The following is a 19,100-nucleotide window of genomic DNA, read 5'->3' on the forward strand; positions in this document are numbered from 1 at the left end:
TTGTTGGTTCACAGTTGAACCATAACTACTGGTTGCTTCCCTTTTCTAGAAGTTTATCCAGTCCTACTGTTAATCCTTGCACAAGGTTTTAATGTACCATCACCATTGAATCATAGAAGTATCATAGGTTCCCTACAGTGTAGACTTGGTCCATTGAAGTCTGCACCAACCCTCTGAAGAGCATTCCTCCATTTCCCTCCCCATCCTTCTGCCTCCCTTTACCCCCCACCTTCCGACACAATTCTGTTACCATGGCTAACCCACCTAGCCTGCACATCTTTAGATTGTGGGAGGAAACCCACACAAGCACAGGGAGAACATTGCAAACTCCATATAGGCAGTCACCCAAGGCTGGAATCAAAACCAGATCCCTGGCACTGTGAGGCGGCAGTGCTAACCACTGAACCACCTTGCTATCATTATGATAAGGGCCTCACAATCTTCGCTGCTCTTCTGCCATTGTTGCAATTATTTAGCCTATTGTAGGTTGTATAGTATAATAAGTGTGCACTACAGTAAAATCTATGAAATCAAATTAAGACCAAAAAAAAATCAATAAATGTCAAATTCTGAGCAGTTGTTCACTGGACTCATTATGTAAGAACTGTGAAGAGTTATAGAGTTATACAGCATGGAATTTATATTAGGCAGGAAATGGTGTTGGATGGACTGTTAGGTCTGAAAGCTGATAAGTCCCCTGGACCTGGTGGTCTGCATCCCAGACTACTTAAGAAGGTGGCTCTAGAAATCATAGACACATTGGTAATCATTTTCCAATGTTCTATCGATTCAGGATCAGTTCTGCAGATTGGAGGGTGACTAATGTCCCACTTTCAAGAAGGGAGGGAGAGAGAAAACAGGGAATTATAGACCGGTTAGCCTGGCATCAGTGGTGGGAAAGATGCTGGAGTCAATTATAAAAGATGAAATTACGACTCATTTGGATATCAGTAACAGGATAGGTCAGAGTCAGCATGGATTTTAAAAGGGGAAATCATGCTTGAATAATCTTCTTGAATCTTTTCAGGATGTAACTATGAAGATGGACAAGGGAGAACCAGTGGATGTAGTTTACCTGGACTTTCAGAAAGCCTTTGATAAAGTCCCACATAGGAGATTAATGAGCAAAATTAGGGCACATGGTATTGAGGGCAAAATACTGACTTGGATTGAAAATTGGCTGGCTGTCAGTAGGCAAAGATTAGTGATAAACGGTTATCTTTCGGAATGGCAGGCGGTGACCAGTGGTGTACCACAAGGTTCGGTGCTGGGACCGCAGCTGTTTACAATATACATTAATGATATAGATGAAGGCATTAAAAGTAATATTAGCAAATTTGCTGATGACACAAAGCTGGGTGGTAGGGTGAAATGTAAGGACGATGTTATGAGAATACAGGGTGACTTGGACAGGCGAGGTGAGTGGACGGATGCATGGCAGATGCAGTTTAATGTGGATAAATGTGTGGTTATCCACTTTGGCAAGAACAGGAAGGCAGATTACTATTTAAATGGATTTTCCTGCTCCTTGGATGCTGCCTGACCTGCTGCGCTTTTCCAGCGTCAAATCTAGACTCTGATTTCCAGCATCTGCAGTCCTCACTTTTGCCTATTATCTGAATGGAGTCAAGTTAGGTAAAGGGGAAGTACAATGAGATCTAGGTATTCTTGTACATCAGTCAATGAAAGCAAGCATGCAAGTACAGCAGGCCATGAAGAAAGCTAATGGCATGCTGGCCTTCATAACAAGAGGAATTGAATATAGGAGCAAAGAGGTCCTTCTGCAGCTGTACAGGGCCCTGGTGAGACCGCACCTAGAGTAATGTGTGCAGTTTTGGTCTCCAAATTTGAGGAAGGACATTCTGGCTATTGAGGAAGTGCAGCGTAGGTTCACTAGGTCAATTGCCGGAATGGCGGGACTATCATCTGTTGAAAGATTGGAGCAACTGGGATTGTATGTACTTGAGTTTAGAAGCATGAAGGGGATCGATTGAGGCGTATAAGATTATTAAAGAATTGGACACTCTGGAGGCAGGAAGCATTTTTCCGCTGATGGGTGAGTCCCAAACCAGAGGACACAGTTTAAAAATAAGGGGTAAGCCATTTAGAATAGAGTTGAAGAGAAACTTCTTCACCCAGAGAGTGGTGGATATATGGAATGTTCTGCCCCAGAAGGCAGTGGAGGTTAAGTCTCCGGATACTTTCAAGAAAGAGATGGATAGAGCTCTTAAAGATAGTGGAACCAAGGGCTATGGAGATAAGGCTGGAACAGGATACTGATTGTGGATGATCAGCCATGATCATAATGAATGGTGGTGCTGGCTTGAAGGGCCGAAGGCCTACTCTTGCAGCTGTTGTCTATTGGAAGCAGATCCTTCAGTCCAACTTGTCCATGCCAGCCAGATATCATAAACTGATCTAGTCCATCTGCCCGCATTTGACCTATGTCCCTCTAAACCCTTTCTATTCATGTACCCATTCCGGATGCCTTTTAAATGTTTTATTTGTACTCACCTCCAAAGCCATCTCTGCTAGGTCACTCTATACATGTACCACTCTCTGCATGTAAAACTGCTCCTCAGGTCCCTTTTAAATTCCCCTCCCCACCCCACTCCTCACCTTAAAGTTATGCCTTCTAGTTTTGGACTCCCCGCCCTGGGAAAAAGCCCTTGGCTGTTCACCCTGTTTATAATCCTCATGATTTTAAAAACCTCTATAAGCCTCTGACACTCCAGAGATTAAAAAGCCCCAGCCTATTTGGCCTCTCCCTATGTCTTAAATCCTCCAATCACAGTAACATCCTTGCAAATCTTTGCTGAATGCTTTCAAGTTTAATAACGTGAGCAGGGAGACCAGAATTGAACACAGTGGTCAATGTCCAGTACAGCTGCAGCATGATGTCCCAACTCCTCTACTCAATACACTGACCATTGAAGGCCAGTGGGCCAAATACCTTCTTCACCAACCTGTCCACCTGCAACTCCATTTTCAAATAATTATTTACCTGCATCAATCGGTCTCTTTGTTCAGCAACACTACCCAGCTGTAATGGTTCCTACAATTAGCTGTACAAGTCCTGCCCTGATTAGTCTTATCAAAATGCAACATTTCATATTTATCTAAATTAAACTCCATCTGCTACTCTTTGGCTTATTGGCCCATCTGATCGAGGTTCTGTTGTATTCTGAGATAACTTTCTTCACTGTCCACCGCACCAACTTTGGTGTCATCTGCAAACTTATTAACCATACCTCCTATATTCACATCCAAATCATTTATATAAATGATGAAAAGCCACTGGACCCAGCAGGACACTGCTGGTCATAGGCCTCCAGTCCGAAAACCAATACTTTACCGCCATCATCCGCCTTCTATCTTTAAGCCAATTTTGTATCCAGTTGACTAGCTCCGTCTGTTCTCCAGTTTATTTCACAAACTGAAATCATGTAAACTTCAGATTGGCGTGGAAATGAGGATCAGATCAATGAGGACAAAGAACTATTGTACCACCCTGAAGCAACCCATTGATAGTTTGTAGTAATGATTTTGTGCTTGCTCTTTATTTCAGTGTTCCACTTGGAGTGCTCTGGTCATTACTTTTGGGTTGGGTTTGGCTCCATTTAGTAACAACCCCAGACCCAGCTCTAATACCTCATTATGAAGTTGGCGTGGCAGCGTTCGGCCTCTCTGCTATAGTAGAACTCCTCTCTGAGCCGTTGTGGATCCTGGCACAGGTGCATATGTTGGTGAGGCTAAAGGTGAGTAGTTCATAAATTGTGACTGACTTGTGGATCTTAAAAACTTTTGTTTCATATTTTTATTTTTCCAAGATTCTCTTCCCCTGAAGTTGCTGGTCTTGAACCTGATTGGCTGACAGCTTGGTTGCTCTGCCCATGTGGCTGCTGGTTTTGTGTGGTGCTAGTCAGTGAGCATTGGCACTTTTTTACCCCGGGTGGCAGCACAACCAAGCCTGATCCTGCCTGACCTAATTTCTACATCTACAACGGTCTTTCAATAATGACAAAGTGCAGGAAACCTGGCTGATCTTTGTCAATTCAAACAAGCACTTCATAGCTGCACAGGCTATGGATAATTTATGAGAACCATTGGTCAGTTGATCAGGATATCATTGATGTCTCAGGTTGGAGCTGGTTCTATATGAATTTACATGTAATTCATTTGCTTTCTCTAGTTGTGGGTTGATGTAATTATTTCCAAAGCAAACACACTGATTATATAATAAGTTGGAGACTTGTACCTGGGAATGTTTCCCTTGCATTGTATTATGTAAGTTGGGTTAGGAGGTGGTGGGGGATTAGTCAATTCCTTGACGACAGGTCTCAGTTGGCTAGGAGTTGCAGTTCCCTGACCTTGGATAGAACATAGAACATTACAGCGCAGTACAGGCCCTTTGGCTGTCGATATTGCGCCAGCCTGTGAAACCAATCTGAAGCCCATCTAATCTATACTATTCCATTATCATTCATATATTCATCCAATGACCATTTAAATGTCCTTACAGTTGGCGAGTCCACTACTGTTGCAAACAGGGCATTGCACTCCCTTACTACTCTGAGTAAAGAACCTACCTCTGACATCTGTCCGATATCTGTCACCCCTCAATTTAAAGCTATGTCCCCTTGTGCTATCCATCACCATCTGAGGAAAAAGGCGGTCACTGTCCATCCTATCAAATCCTCTGATCATCTTGTATGTCTCTACTAAGTCACCTCTCAACCTTCTTTCTTATGAAAACAGTCTCAAGTCCCTCAACCTTTCCTCGTAAGACCATCCCTCCATACTAAGCAACATCCTGGTAAATCTCCTCTGCATCCTTTCCAATGCTTTCACAACCTTCCTAAAATGTGGCAACCAGAACTGTACGCAATACTTCCAAGTGCAGCTGCACCAGAGTTTTCTATAGCTGCAACATGATCTCATGGTTAGATTAGATTACTTAGTGTGGAAACAGACCCTTCAGCCCAACATGTCCATACTGACCCGCCGAAGCGTAACCCACCCAGACCCTTTTCCCTACATTTACCCTTCGCGTAACACTACAGGCAATTTAGCATGGCCAATTCACCTAACCTGCACATTTTTGGACTGTGGAATGGAACCGGAGGAAACCCACACAGACACGGGGAGAATGTGCAAACTCCCCACAGTCGCCTGAGGCTGGAATTGGACCCGGGTCTCTGGCGCTGTGAGGCAGGCAGCAGTGCTAACCACTGTGCCACCGTTCTGAAACTCAATCCTCTACAAATAAAAGATAACACACCATACGCCACCTTAACAACCTATCAACCTGGGTGGCAACTTTCAGGGGTCTATGCACATGGATACCAAGATAGAACATTACAGTGCAGTACAGGCTCTTCAGCCTTCGATGTTGCGCTGACTTGTGGAACTAATCTGAAGCCCATCTACCCTACACTGTTCCATTTTCATCCATTTGTTTATCCAATGACCATTTAAATGTCCTTAAAGTTACTGAGTTTACTGCTGTTGCAGGCAGTGCGTTCCATGCTCCTACTATTCTCAGAGTAAAGAATGTGGATGAGCAGAGATCTTTGAGAGAAAGTGAGGACTGCAGATGCTGGAGATCAGAGCTGAAAATGTGTTGCTGGAAAAGCGCAGCAGGTCAGGCAGCATCCAAGGAGCAGGAGAATCGATGTTTCGGGCATAAGAAGAAGGGCTTATGCCCGAAACATCGATTCTCCTGTTCCTTGGATGAGCAGAGATCTGTCTGTCAAGAATCTTATCATTAGCCCAGTACTCTGTATTCCTGTTACTCCTTCCAAAGTGAATCACCTCACACTTTTCTGCATTAAATTCCATTTGCCACTTCTTATGGGTCACCACACGAGTCGGTTCTCTGGATAATTAATATCAACAGAGTAAAAAGTACTGGAGAAATTCAAGGGACTAAAATTGGACAGTTCATACTGGCCTGTGTCCTATTATTGTAAAAGAGATATATACAGAGATGGAGTGTATACTTCCTTAGATTCTGAATTGGAACTCACAAATGTTACCACTATTCAAAAAAGGAAGAGAACAATCTACAAAAAAGGTCACTACTATCAGTCATCTTGAAAGTGTTGGAAATTGTTAAAAAGGAAGCAAGTCTTAAGAAGATTTGTAGCTCAGGTTGAGTTTCTGAATGTAGGTTTTCTCGCTGAGCTGGAAGATTCATTTTCAGACATTTCTTCACCATACTAGGTATTCAGTGTGCCTCCGGACGAAGCATTGCTAATGATTCCTGCTTTCTATTTATATCTTTAGGTTGGTGATGTCATTTCCTGCGGCAATGCCATTTCCTTTAGTTATGTCATTTCCCGTTCTTTTTCTCAGGAGGTGGTTAATCGGGTCCAAGTCAATGTGCTTATTGATAGAGTTCCGGTTGGACTGCCATGCTTCTAGGAATTCTCGTGTGTGTCTCTGTTTGGCTTGTCCTAGGATGGATGTGTTGTACCAGTAGAAGTGGTGTCCTTCCTCATTTGTATGTAGAGATATTAGTGAGAGAAGGTCATGTCATTTTGTGGTAGTTGATGCTCATAAGGAAGTCTTAACAGTGCACTTAGTAAAGCGTAGTATTATTAGAACAAGTCAGCATGCATTTTTGGGGGTGACATTGGCATAATGACAATGTTACTGGATTAGTCATTTCAAGGTTCTGGGGACACAAGTTTGAATTCCACCAAGCAGATGGTAGAATTTAAATTTGATTAATATATTTCAAAAGGAAAGCTAATCTCAGGAATCTATCACTTATTATTGGAGAAAAGCCATCTGGTTCAGTACTGTTCTTTAGTGAATGAAGTCTACTGTTCTTAGGTAATCTGGCCCACATGTGACTCAGACTACTACAGTGTAGATAAGTTTTGACTGTCTTCTGAAATAGCCAAGAAATCCACATAGTTCCATGAAAACTAGGAATGGGCAATGTGTTGTTTCCCACATTCTATGAAAGAATAAGGAAGAGGATTCCTGTTTGACCAAGTTATTAGATATTTTTGCTTTATTCTTTTTGTGGGACAGACAACATGTGCTGCATGTCCTTAGTTGCTCTTGAAGTAAATGGCTTTTTTCGCCCCTTCAGAGGATAATTAAGACTCAACCATATTGCTGTGGGTCTGAAGTTGTAAGTACAGCAATCAGTGGCAGCTGTCATTGTCACCATTACTGAGACTTGCTTTCAAATCCAGATATATTGATTCAGTTTAAATTCTACCAGTTGCCCTAATTATATCACTGTTACCACTGCATTAGACTGCATTTCTCTCTTATGAGTAAAACGACATTAGCACTATGGTATCTATAGCACGTGGCAGTGGTTTGGAAACCCGATCGGGGAAACAGAAGTGAGGAAAACAAAGATAGAAATGAAAGAAAGATATAAAGAACTAAGAAGAACAAAGAAAATTTACAGCCCAGGAACAGGCCCGTCCGCCCTCCAAGCCTGAGCCGGTCCAAATCCACTGTCTAAATCTGTCGCCCAATTCCTTAGCATCTGTATCCCTCTGCTCCCCACCTACTCGTGCATCTGTCCAGTCGTATCTTAAATTAATCTACCGTGCCTGCCTCTACTACCTCTGCTGACAACTCGTTCCAGGCACCTACCACCCTCTGTGTAAAGTATATAATACAGAAGATAATAGGTGGGCAGGCAGGATCTCCTACAAACCTGTAAAATGCTAACAGAATTAGACCAGGCATATGAGGAAGGAGGTTTACGATGAGTAGGGAGTCCAGAAACAGGAGTCACAATCTAAAGTTATGGTGTTGGCCTTTTAGGACAGAGGTGAGGAGGAATTTCTTCACCCAGAGAGTGGTGCGCCTGGAGAATTCTCTGCCACAAGAAATTGTTGAGGCCAAAATAGAAAAGACTTTGAAGAAAGATGTAGGTATAGTTCTTAAAGGATCAAAGGATCGGGGGAGAAAGTGGCAAAAGGGTACAGAGTTGGATGCAGCCATGATCATGTTAAATAGTGGAGCAGGCTCGTAGGGCCAACAGGCATATTCCTGTTCCTATGTTCGATGTTTCCATGATTCTTTTTCAGTTTTGAAGGAGACTCCCATTTCCAATATCAATTACCGTCCTTCCATCAAAAGGTCACAAAAAGAAATGTTCACTGATATTCAGCACCCTTTGTGATTCTTTTGATAGTGGAGCAGTCCATATCTATAGAATTCTTACAGCGTGGAAGCAGGCCATCCGGCCCCACCACCTACCCTTCCTCTGTAACCTTGCATATCCCATGGCCACCTACCCTACACATCCTTGGAGACTGTGAGCAATTTAGCATGGCCCTTCCACCTAACCTGCAGGAGGAAACTGAAGAACTTAAAGTTGCCCATGGCTGAAATCAAACCCGCGTCCCTGGTGCTGTGAGGCAGCAGTCCTAACTACTGAGCCACTGTGCCGCCCCTATATTGAGCAAGACCTGGAGAATATGCAGGTTTGGGCTGATAAGTGGCAAATAATATTTGCATGACACAGGTGCCAGTGAATGATCATTTCCAGCAAAAGTACCTATTGGCTTTTGATAGTCAATGGCATCATCATCACTGAGTCCCCCACTATTCTGGCATGGATAGTGCATTGGCTAACTGGCAGAAGGCAGAAAGTGGGGATTAAAGGGTCTTTTTTCAGGATGGTAGCTGGTGACATTTTGTTCCGCAGGTGTCATTGTTGGGATCACAAGTGTTCAGAATTATGCATTAATGATCTGGACAATATCCACATCCTGAGAGCAAGAAAAAAGATAAGGTTTGGGATAAGGCTCTGTCTTAGTGTTTTGCACTTCCTCTTGCCTGGGGAGGAAGTCAATATCTGTGGTTTGTGGATCCTCAGGTATTAGAGGGAAGGGTAAATTTCTGTGGTTTGTGGACCTTCGGGTCTGGGGAGGGGGGAGGGGGAAGGGGTCAGTGTCTGTAATTTCTTGGCTTTCATGCTTTGTCTGTACTTCTGTTTCTCACTTTGCAGGTGATTGCTGAGAGTCTTGCTATTGTTGCAAAGTGTGTGCTGACTGTTCTGTGTATCACAATCGTACCGCACTGGGGTCTCTACATCTTCTCTGTGGCTCAGGTGGGTTTTTAAATTGAGTCTAAATATACAGATCACTGAAACTAGAATGAGTTAAAAGAAAGCTGTTTGGGTAGACTGTTACTTACCCATGATAGTATGATAATCTTGCCCCACGATTAAAGCGTTTGCCTCAAGGCCAATGTTTCGATGAACAGAATGCTCATTAATGTGGTACTGTTGTAGACAGTAACCAACAGTTAGTTTCACACACCCTGCTCTTCCCCGTAGCACATCAAGTGTTTCCCTTCCAGAGTGTGATGGAGCATTGTGACAATATCATTGAAGTAGTAATACTGAGGTCTAAGCTAATTCTCTGGGTACATGGGTTCAAATCCCACCGTGACAGGTGGTGTAATTTGAATTTAATTAATAAATTCAGAACGGTCACTAGATTAATTTCAGAAATGAGGGATTTGTCTTATAAAGAGACATTAAGTAGTTTAGGCCTATATTTTCTGGACTTTAGAAAATTGAGAGAAGATTGAATTGAGGTGTATAAGATGTAAAGGAGGTTGACAAAATAGGTATATAAGGCACCATCTAGAACAAGAGGCCATAGGTTTGGGATAAGAAATTGCTTCACTCAGAAGATCGTGAATCTGTGGAATTCACTCCCCCAGAGTGAGTGGACAGTTGAGACATTGGATACATTTGAGGAGATAGACAGACAGACAAATTTGATTTTTTAATTAGTAATGGATTGAAGGGTTATAGAGAGCAGACAGGAAAGTGATGTTGAAGCAAAGATGCAATCATCCATGATTGTATTGAATGTTAGAGCAAGCTGGAGGTGCAGAATGTCTACTCCTGCTCCTAGCTCTTAGATTCTAAATCTGGAATTGAAAGGTAATTTAGTCATGGTGACAATGAACAAATGCCAGTCATAATAGAAACGCATCTGATTTGCTAATGATCTTCAGGGAAGGAATTCCGTCATACTTACATGGTCTGGCCTACGTGAGACTTCAGACCCATAGGGATGTGATTAACTCTCAACTGTCCTTGAACTCAGTTCAAGGGAGCAGGAAACAAATGACAGCAATGCCCAATCCCATGAAAGAATAAAATAATTTATCTAAGCTCACCTTTCGCAAGTTACGATTGAATCTACTTTGCATTCCAGATTACAACAATTTAGTGTTTTTTCAGGTGTAGTGTATCCTGATGTTTATTCAGATGTATCCTGGTGCCATGTATCTTAGTGTTTTTCCAGATGCATGTAGATGGATGTTATCAGGTGTTTTCCGGTGCCATGTATCCGAATGTTCTTCTGGGTGCAGTGTATCCAGGTGTTTTTCTGGTTGTGGTGTATATCCTGATGTTTTTCCGGTGCATTCGGGTATAGTGTAGATTTAGATTTAGATTAGATTACAGTGTGGAAACAGGCCCTTCGGCCCAACAAGTCCACACCGACCCGCCGAAGCGAAACCCACCCATACCCCTACATTTACCCCTTGCCTAACACTACAGGCAATTTAGCATGGCCAATTCACCTGACCCTGCACATCTTTGTGATGGTGGGAGGAAACCGGAGCACCTGGAGGAAACCCACGCAGACACGGGGAGAACGTGCAAACTCCACACAGTCAGTCGCCTGAGGCGGGAATTGAACCCGGGTCTCTGGCGCTATGAGGCAGCAGTGCTAACCACTGTGCCACCGTGTACTTCGGTGTTTTCCTGGTTGTGAAACATCTGGGTGTTTGTCCAAATATTTTATCAGTTGTGGTGCATCTGGTGTTTATTTAGATGTGGTCTGTCTGGTTTTGGTGTATCCGGATGTTTTTCCAGGTGCAGTATATCTGAGTGCTTTTCTGGGTGCGGTGTATCCAGATTTTTCCGGGTGCAGTCTATCTGTGTGTTGATGAGTGTTTTCCCAGTTGTGGTGGCTCTGGGTGTTTTTCTGGGTGCAACGTATCCAGGTGTCTTTCCAGGTGCAGTGTATCTGGATGTGGAGTATCCAGCTGTTTTTCTGGGGGGGAGGTGTATCTGGGTGTTTTCCATTTGAGGTGTATTGGCTGTTTTTCCGGGTGTTTTTTCTCTTTTGGGGTGTTTTTCTGGGTGTGGTGTATCCATGTATTAAGAACATAGAACATTACAGCTCAGTACAGACCTTTCGGCTCTTGGTGTTGCGTCAATCTGTGGAACCAAACTGAAGCTTATCTATCCTACACTATTCCATTTTCATCCACATGTTTTTCCGTTTGCAATGTATCCTTGTTATGGACTAGGCCAGACCCCATCAAAACATTTCAAGAAAGTAGCCCGGACCCTAACTTTGGTGGTTGTTTTAAGCAGGTGTGTAGTGAAGATTCCAGGAGTGATGCAGCTGCCCCAATCTTAACTTAATGATGCTGTTCTAAATACTTGCAACAATCCCATAAACAGCCCTTGGCAAAAAAGGGAAAATCAAAGACAGTGTCTTACAGGAGAGAATCCAGAGAGAGGGAGGATCAGCATGGACTTGCTTCTTTGGGTCCAGCAGCTTCAAAACTGACTGACTGCTTTCAGTGAACAGTCACACTGCTCAAACCAAACCAGAGGGAAGTTGAGCTGGGAGAATGGCCACTCCCCTTTCATTGCACAAGTGTTTTTTTTAAGAAACTTGAAAGCATTCTGAAGTAGTTAAACCCAGACTTTCAGAATCGCTGTTTTTACGACCTCTGTGAAGAAAAAGCCAAGGACAGCATAACCTTGTTAAAGGAGCAGCATTGTCACATCCGGATGTTTTTCTGGGTGCAGAATACCTGGATGTTTTTCTGTTTTGGATGTATCCAGAAGCTTTCCAGATGTGATGTATCCAAGTATTACTTTGGGTGTAGTATGTCTGCGTGTTTTTCCTTATGCAGTGTATCTGGATGCTCTTCCAGGTGCAGTGTATCTGGGTCCTTTTCTGATTGTTGTGTATTCAGATGTTTTTCTGGGTGTAGAGTGTTCGGTTGTTTTTCTGTTTTGGGTGTATCCGGAAGTTTTTCCGGTTGCAGTGTATCCGCCTGTTATTCTGGGTGCAATTTGTCTGCGTGTTTTTCATGATGTGGTGTACCTGGATGCTTTTCCGGGTGCGGTGTATCCAGTTAAGTCACTTTGCGTTTCTCAGGTTTGAATGTTTTTGTTCCAGTTTCTGGCTCCCTCTAGTGATGCAGCTGTTTCACATTATCTCTGCTCCAAAACGCAAGAATAAAAGAACTAGAATCAGCCATTCAGCCCTTTAAACCTGCCCCACCATTCAATAACATCATGTTGATACCTGGGACAGATCAGCTATCTTTGTAGTGCCAGGTACTCATCATCCTCAACTTCTTCATATTTGAAAAGTCTATCTCCCTCCTTTTGAAGTACTATTTGTGATCTCGCCTCAGCAACTCTCTGGAGTAGAGAATTCTCGAAATTCACTACCCTTTGAGAGAAGAAATTCACTTGCGTTTCAATTTTTAATCAGTCCCTTTTTATTCTGTAACTATCTCCCTGAATTAGAGACTTCCCCATGAGTGAAAATATCTTCTCAACATCTACCCCAATAAACCCATTCTTCTAATCTCTACTGAAAAAGATCTAACCTGTTCAAGGTGTTCTTGATGTCAACCTCTTCATCCTAGGGGTCAGTCTAGTGAATCTTGTTTGAATCTCTTGTGGCCCCCCCCACCCCCTGGAAACGGTGCCAATATATCCTTTATCAAATACATGGACCAAAACTCTACACACTTTTCCAGGAGCTATCTGATTATTTTTTATATACTTTCCTGTATTTTTGATTGTAGACTTAAATGGGAAAAGATAAGGGTTGTTGAGAATTCCTGATCTCTTTTGATAAGATCGCCCCCCAAGAGAGACTGCTATCAAAGGTAAGATCCAATGGGATCCATATTTTGCAATTTGGATCCACGTTTGGCTAAGTGGCAGGAGGCAGAGGGTGATGAGTGAGGGGTGTTTTTCTAACCGGAAGTCTGTGTCCAGTATTGTGTGTAAAATTGTGAAATGGTAAAATAGGGAAAACATTGTGTGGCCCTTTTAAAAGATGGTGTTATATCCTATGCTTAGAGATTCAAAAAGAATGTCTGTGGGTTTGCAGATGCACAGAGCACCTGAATTGAAACTTTTGTATCAAAAGGCTATACTGTTAGCAGGCAAAGCAGCATTTTTATCAAGACAACAGTCTTTTCAAATTTAGCCGATCAATTTAAATCAGGCCCTTAGCTAACAAAAACCTGTTAGATTGTCAAAACTATCACATATAAATTTAAGACCAACCTTGACATCAAGCTTATAAAAGATGAGGGCATTTAGCACCCGGAGAAAACCCATGCAGACACGGGGAGAACGTGCAAACTCCACACAGTCAGTCGCCTGAGGCGGGAATTGAACCCGGGTCTCTGGCGCTGTGAGGCAGCAGTGCTAACCACTGTGCCACCGTGGCACCCACTGCTAAGAGAAAGCAGCTCTCCGCTCTTAGAGAAAACACCATCTCTTTAACACAGTACCACAGCATGCCATCTAAAATCCTGACAGAAGAATCTACAGAGAGAACCCTCCTGACAGAAGGATCATCGGGGAAGATTCATAAGGTTCTGGAAGATATAACCTGGCTGTAATTTCAAGAGACTAAGCTCTATTGTACATAAGTGGGACTTGTACTTATTGGAACAGCATACCATTAGAATCTTGCGTTATTTGGGAATGGTTAGTAGTTAGAGGGGAATTGTTTGGACTGTTAATAGTTTAGTTATTTTGTACACTGTTAGAGTTAGAGAAATAAATTGTTACTTGTTGATTATAAAGTGAGTGTCAGGGTTTGTTTTATTTAACCACTAGAAGTTGCTGAAGAAAATGGATTACACCCCTTCTCACACGCCTTTTCAACAGATTATAAGGTGAGGTGCTCCTCTCTGGTTTTTTTTTTGGTTTTAGTTACTAGAGGGTGGTCAACTTCTGATTTATAACAGTTGTCCCACAAGGGTCAGTATTGGGGTCTTTGCTGTTTGTGGTGAATATATAAATGATTTAGATTTGAATGTAGGAGGGTTCAACAGTAACTTTGCAAGTGATACACAAATTAATGGGTGGGTAAATAGTGAGGAGGATATAAATGGCTGGTCAGGTGGGCAGATCAGTGGCAAGTGGAATTCAATTCAGATAAATGTGAGATGATGCACTTGGGCAGGACAAACAAGGTAAGGGAATACATAACAAATAGTAGGAACCTGGGAAGCATAGAGGATCAGAGGGACAGATCAGACATTCTTGGTGTGCATATCCACAGGTCTTTTAAGGTATTAGGACAGAGGATAAAATGTTTATTAAGGCATATGGTATACTTCATTAGTTGAGATGTAGAATTTAAGAGCGGGGAGATTATACTGGTAATATATAAAATGTTACTTAGTCTATAGCTAGAATATTGTATTTAATTCTGGAATCCACATTATAGGAGGGCTGTGATAGCATTGGAGAGGGTTCAGAGGACGTTTACCAGGATATTGACTGAACTGGAGAGTTTGTTATGAAGAGAGATTGGACAGGCTGAGGTTGTTTTCCTTGGAGAAGAGGAGATCGAGGTGAGGGGGGGAGGTCTGCTTGTATCAAGTTATGAAGGGCATAGTCAGACTCGGCAAGATGGCGGCGATTCTGTAGAACTGCTGTGGACAGCTCTGCCCAATAGCCAAGGCATACTGGTGTTTTTTTGCCATCCCTGGCCAACTTATGTGGTGGAATTATTAGTTTAAAACCTTACAGAACACATATTTGTTAATATTTGGGAGGGGGAAGAATGTTAAAGGGAAAAGGAGCAAGCAAACAACAGCACGGAGGACACTCCTCTGCAGCACCAGGCATACCAGAGACTGCTGCAGCAGCAGCAGCCTCTCCTGAACCCCCCAGGCACCTGACAGATTTACTGGAATTGGCTGCGGCGATGGAGAGACTTACCTTGAAGGTTGCAGCCGCAATTGAGGAAATCCGTGGGGAGATTCGTGCCCAGGTCCAACCTATCGCATCCATGCTGTAGAAGCATGAGCAGCAGATCCAGGGCCTTGGGGAGCAGCTGGAGGGGAGGGAGGGTCGAACTACGGCCTCGGAAGCTGCAATGGAGTCCTCATCCAATCGGATCCAGGTGCTGGAGTGAGAGGTGCAGGCCTTGCGAGACCATATCAACAACCTGCAAGATCAAGGTTGGAGGATAAATCTCCAAATTGTCGGGCTCCCTGAAGGTGAGCAGCCAGTCAGCTTCTTTGAAAGCTGGCTGCCAAAGTTTTTTGGCCTTCATGTCGAGTCCAGCAGGCTTCAGATTGAAAGAGTTTATCGGGTTACAGTGCACAGGTCAGGCCCAGTGCAGCGCCTCCACTCGGTCCTAGTCCACTTACATTCATATAAGGACAAGCAAAAAGTCATAGAAGCTTCCAGATCCCTGGGAAAAGATCCACAGGCACTGCTGTACAAGGGGTCAAAAAGCATGTTTTTCCAGGATTTCTCTGCAGCTGTAATTCAAAAGAGGAAGTCCTTCAATGAAGTTAAAAAGAGGCTGAGGAACCTGGGTATCCAGTACTTCATGAGATACCCCGCAGTGCTTTGTTTCAGCCACGAGGACTCAGTTTATAATTTGACTCCGCGGATAAAGCTAAAAACTTTGTGGACACTTTAAAATAGACAGATTGGCCTGAAGAATATCGTTAACGTTTGTTCTCTTTTCTATCTTTCACCATGTTTTCCCTTCCTTTTGTTTTATTCCTTTCTTTCTCCCTAGTAATTTCTTTTTTGAAAAGGGGGGAGAAGACTTTGGAATAAGTTGTTCCTGTTTTTTTCAATAACTGGATTTTCTGGTGGGAAATTTTGTGGATGTTCTTTAGATTAGATTAGATTAGATTAGATTACAGTGTGGAAACAGGCCCTTCGGCCCAACAAGTCCACACCGACCCGCCGAAGCGAAACCCACCCATACCCCTACATTTACCCCTTACCTAACACTACAGGCAATTTAGTATGGCCAATTCACCTGACCCTGCACATCTTTGGATGGTGGGAGGAAACAGGAGCACCCGGAGGAAACCCACGCAGACACGGGGAGAACGTGCAAACTCCACACAGTCAGTCGCCTGAGGCGACTTTGTTGTCTCTCCCTCTTTTTGTTTGTTTGTTCTGCTTCTCTTTTAGTTACAAGTACGGGTGATATGAAGCCAGGGATGGATGGAGTGCTCATCCTTACTTTGTCTTTTTTTCTGTTGATTTAAGGATTATCTCCTTGTTTTTTTTCTGGCCTAAGGCTGGGGCACAGTCTGGGTTTGAAGGAGCTGTGAAGGAGGGGAGGGGTAGGGTGAGTGCCTTCTTTGGGCAGGGGGAAGATCTTCCATTCGAGGTTTTAGAGTTAGTTTTCTTTGATAGTAATAGTTGTTTATAGTTATGATAGAGTAGTTTTTGTATATATAGTTTTTCGATTCTGAGTCTTTATTTACTTATGCTTGGCGCTTTGTAAGCAAGGTTCTCCCTCCGAGGGGTTCAAGGATGTCTGAAAGGGGAGATGGCTAAGTGTCTTATTAAATGGTGCACCTGGAACATTAAGGGAAGTCATTCAACTGTTAAAAGGAAAAAATGCTTTCTAGACTTGAGGGAAAAGGTTGATATCGCTTTGTTGCAGGAAACCCATCTTGATGATGGGAACACCTGAAATTACAACAGGGGGGTTATGACCAGGTATTCTTTTCATCCTTTACTACTAAAAGTAGGGGAGTGGCGGTACTTATCTAGATAAATCTTCTGTTCACGTTATTAGAGCAGGTGAAAGATGAGCAGGGACGGTTTGTGATACTTAAAGCCCTGATACATTGGGTGGAATATGGCATTTTAAACGTCTACTGTCCTCCGGCGCATCCCCTCAAATTTTTGATTAGTGCTTTCTCTAAGTTGTGTGCTTTTGGAACATGGCGCATTATTATAGGGGGGGATTTTAATTGTCTTTTGGATCCGACAGTGGATAGGATGCCTTGTGGGCCTCCAACTATTTCTTCGCAGGCCAAGCAGGTGGTTGACTTACGCGAGGAGTTGGGGCTGGTGGATATTTGAAGATGTCTTCACCTTACCGGCAGGGACTTCACCTTTTTCTCAAACCCGCATAAATGTCACACGAGGATTGACCTCTTTCTGGCTCCCTCGGCCCTTCTGGATTCGATTATGGGTTGTAAAATTGGGAATATAGCTATCTCTGATCACGTGGCAGTATATTTGGAGGTTAAGGCCAAGAGTGAAGGGCTAGGTTTGCGGCACTGGCTTTTGGACCCTTTTCTCCTTAAGGATTCCAAATTTGTGGAATATATTTTGAAGGAGTTTCAGGAATTCTTGACTATCAACTCATGCACAGCTGGTAGTCTGTCTATGCCAAGGGAGACTGCTAAGGGCTTAACTATTTCCTATTCGGCTAGCTGGAAACGACAGAAGGAGGAACAGCAGCGTCTACTTGAGATGCGGTTGAAAGCGCCGGAGGCGGCACATTTTGCGTGGCCTTCGGTGACTAAACTACAGCGTATCACGGCCCTTCTGGCTGCCTTGAATTCAATATTGACACAAAACACAAAGAAAGAACTTGCTTTTGCTAGACGAAGGCTGTTCGACTATGGGGATAGGCCAGGGAAGTATTTAGTGTACCTGACTAGGAAAAAGCGTGCTCCCCAATCCATTAGTGCAATCAGAGACAGCGCCGGGATCCTTACATACGATGCTAAAAAGATTAATGAGGTTTTTTGGATTTTTACTCTGAATTGTATTGGTCTGAAGGTTGCGAAGACAGGAGGGCTAAAATGGAGGCCTTTTTTAAGAACCTGGACCTCCCAGGGGTAACCTTGGAACAGGTTAATGCCCCCTTGACAGTTCAGGAAATACAGAAGGTCGCTAGGCAACTTCAGAGTGGGAAAGCACCTGGCCCTGATGGTCTCCCGGGTGAATTTTATAAGGAGTTTATAGGGATTCTGTCAGGGCCGATGTTGGAGATGTACAATCACTCCTATATGCATGAATGCCTACCACCATCTTTGAGAGAAGCTAATATTTCCTTAATTCTTAAGAAGGGGAAGGTTCCTGAGGATTGTGCCTCATACAGGCCCATCTCTCTATTAAATTCAGATTTCAAGATTCTGTCCAAAATCCTGGCACTGAGATTGAAAAGGGTGTTGCCCCATATTATTAAAGAGGACCAGAGAGGGTTTATAAGGGGCCGTAGGTCCTCTAATAATATTAGAAGATTGCTGAATGTGGTCTAAGTTTGTCAGCAACAATTGATTCAGGGGTTGGTGATTTCCTTAGATGCATAGAAAGCATTTGACCGGGTGGAATGGCCGTATCTTTTTTATGGAGGAGAAAGTGAGGACTGCAGATGCTGGAGATCAGAGCTGAAAATGTGTTGCTGGAAAAGCGCAGCAGGTCAGGCAGCATCCAAGGAACAGGAGAATCGACGTTTCGGGCAAAAGCCCTTCTTCAGGATTCCTGAAAGCGCCTGGCCCTGATTCGTATCTTTTTTATGTCTTAGAACAGTTTGGGTTGGGTGGAGTCTTTGTTAGGTGGGTTTTATATTGCCACCCTCTGGCCGCGCTCATCACCAATGGGATGAAGTCTGGGAATTTTAGGATTGGTAGGGGTAGTCAGCAAGGCTACCCCCTCTCACCATTGTTGATTACGTTGGTGATAGAGCATCTGGCAGAGGCCATTCGTCAGAACGTCCACATAACCGCTCCGGAAATGGGATTGAGGACATACAAGATTACGCTGTATGCGGATGATGTCCTTCTGTTTTTATCGAACCCGATGACCTCTGTACCCCATTTGATACAATGTATCAATTCATTTGGGGCTATTTCAGGATATAAGATTAACTTTGCAAAATCGGAGGCTATGCCTTTGGGGAACCTTAAGGATGTGCCAGAAGTTGAAGGTGGCCCTACGTTCCCTTTTAAGTTCCAAGGTTACCTCAGATTACAACAGGATCTTTTGACCATTGGCTGAGAAGTGGCGGATGGAGTTTAATTCAGATAAA

The 19,100-nt window shown here is 43.4% G+C and overlaps 2 protein-coding genes across 7 annotated transcripts in view; one reads left to right on the plus strand and one right to left on the minus strand.

Moving 5' to 3' along the window:
• The window catches only part of LOC122561367 (musculoskeletal embryonic nuclear protein 1-like), a 173,752-nt gene that overhangs the window by 87,122 nt on the left and 67,530 nt on the right, over positions 1–19,100 (minus strand). Inside the window, exon 4 of one of the 3 annotated variants that reach the window (XM_087994037.1) lies at positions 15,014–15,242. The exons of the other annotated variants lie outside the window; for them this stretch is intronic. Coding sequence (XP_087850163.1) covers positions 15,235–15,242 — 8 coding nt within the window. The 3' untranslated portion in view covers positions 15,014–15,234. Of the gene's footprint in view, positions 1–15,013; positions 15,243–19,100 lie in introns of those variants that run through there. 3 annotated transcript variants of the gene reach the window in all.
• The window catches only part of rft1 (RFT1 homolog), a 101,304-nt gene that overhangs the window by 23,993 nt on the left and 58,211 nt on the right, over positions 1–19,100 (plus strand). For all 4 annotated transcript variants that reach the window (XR_015759355.1, XM_087994032.1, XM_043713123.2 and 1 more), the window contains 2 exons: positions 3,569–3,758; positions 8,993–9,094. Coding sequence is in view for 3 of the 4 variants with exons in the window: in XM_087994032.1 (XP_087850158.1) it covers positions 3,569–3,758; positions 8,993–9,094 (292 nt within the window). In the remaining variant the exon portion in view is untranslated. The remainder of the gene's footprint in view (positions 1–3,568; positions 3,759–8,992; positions 9,095–19,100) is intronic.

Source organism: Chiloscyllium plagiosum, unplaced genomic scaffold (genome assembly GCF_037043375.1).
Source record: "Chiloscyllium plagiosum isolate Xiang-an unplaced genomic scaffold, Cpla_swu_hap1 HiC_scaffold_14, whole genome shotgun sequence".
Classification (NCBI taxonomy): Eukaryota; Metazoa; Chordata; class Chondrichthyes; order Orectolobiformes; family Hemiscylliidae; genus Chiloscyllium; species Chiloscyllium plagiosum.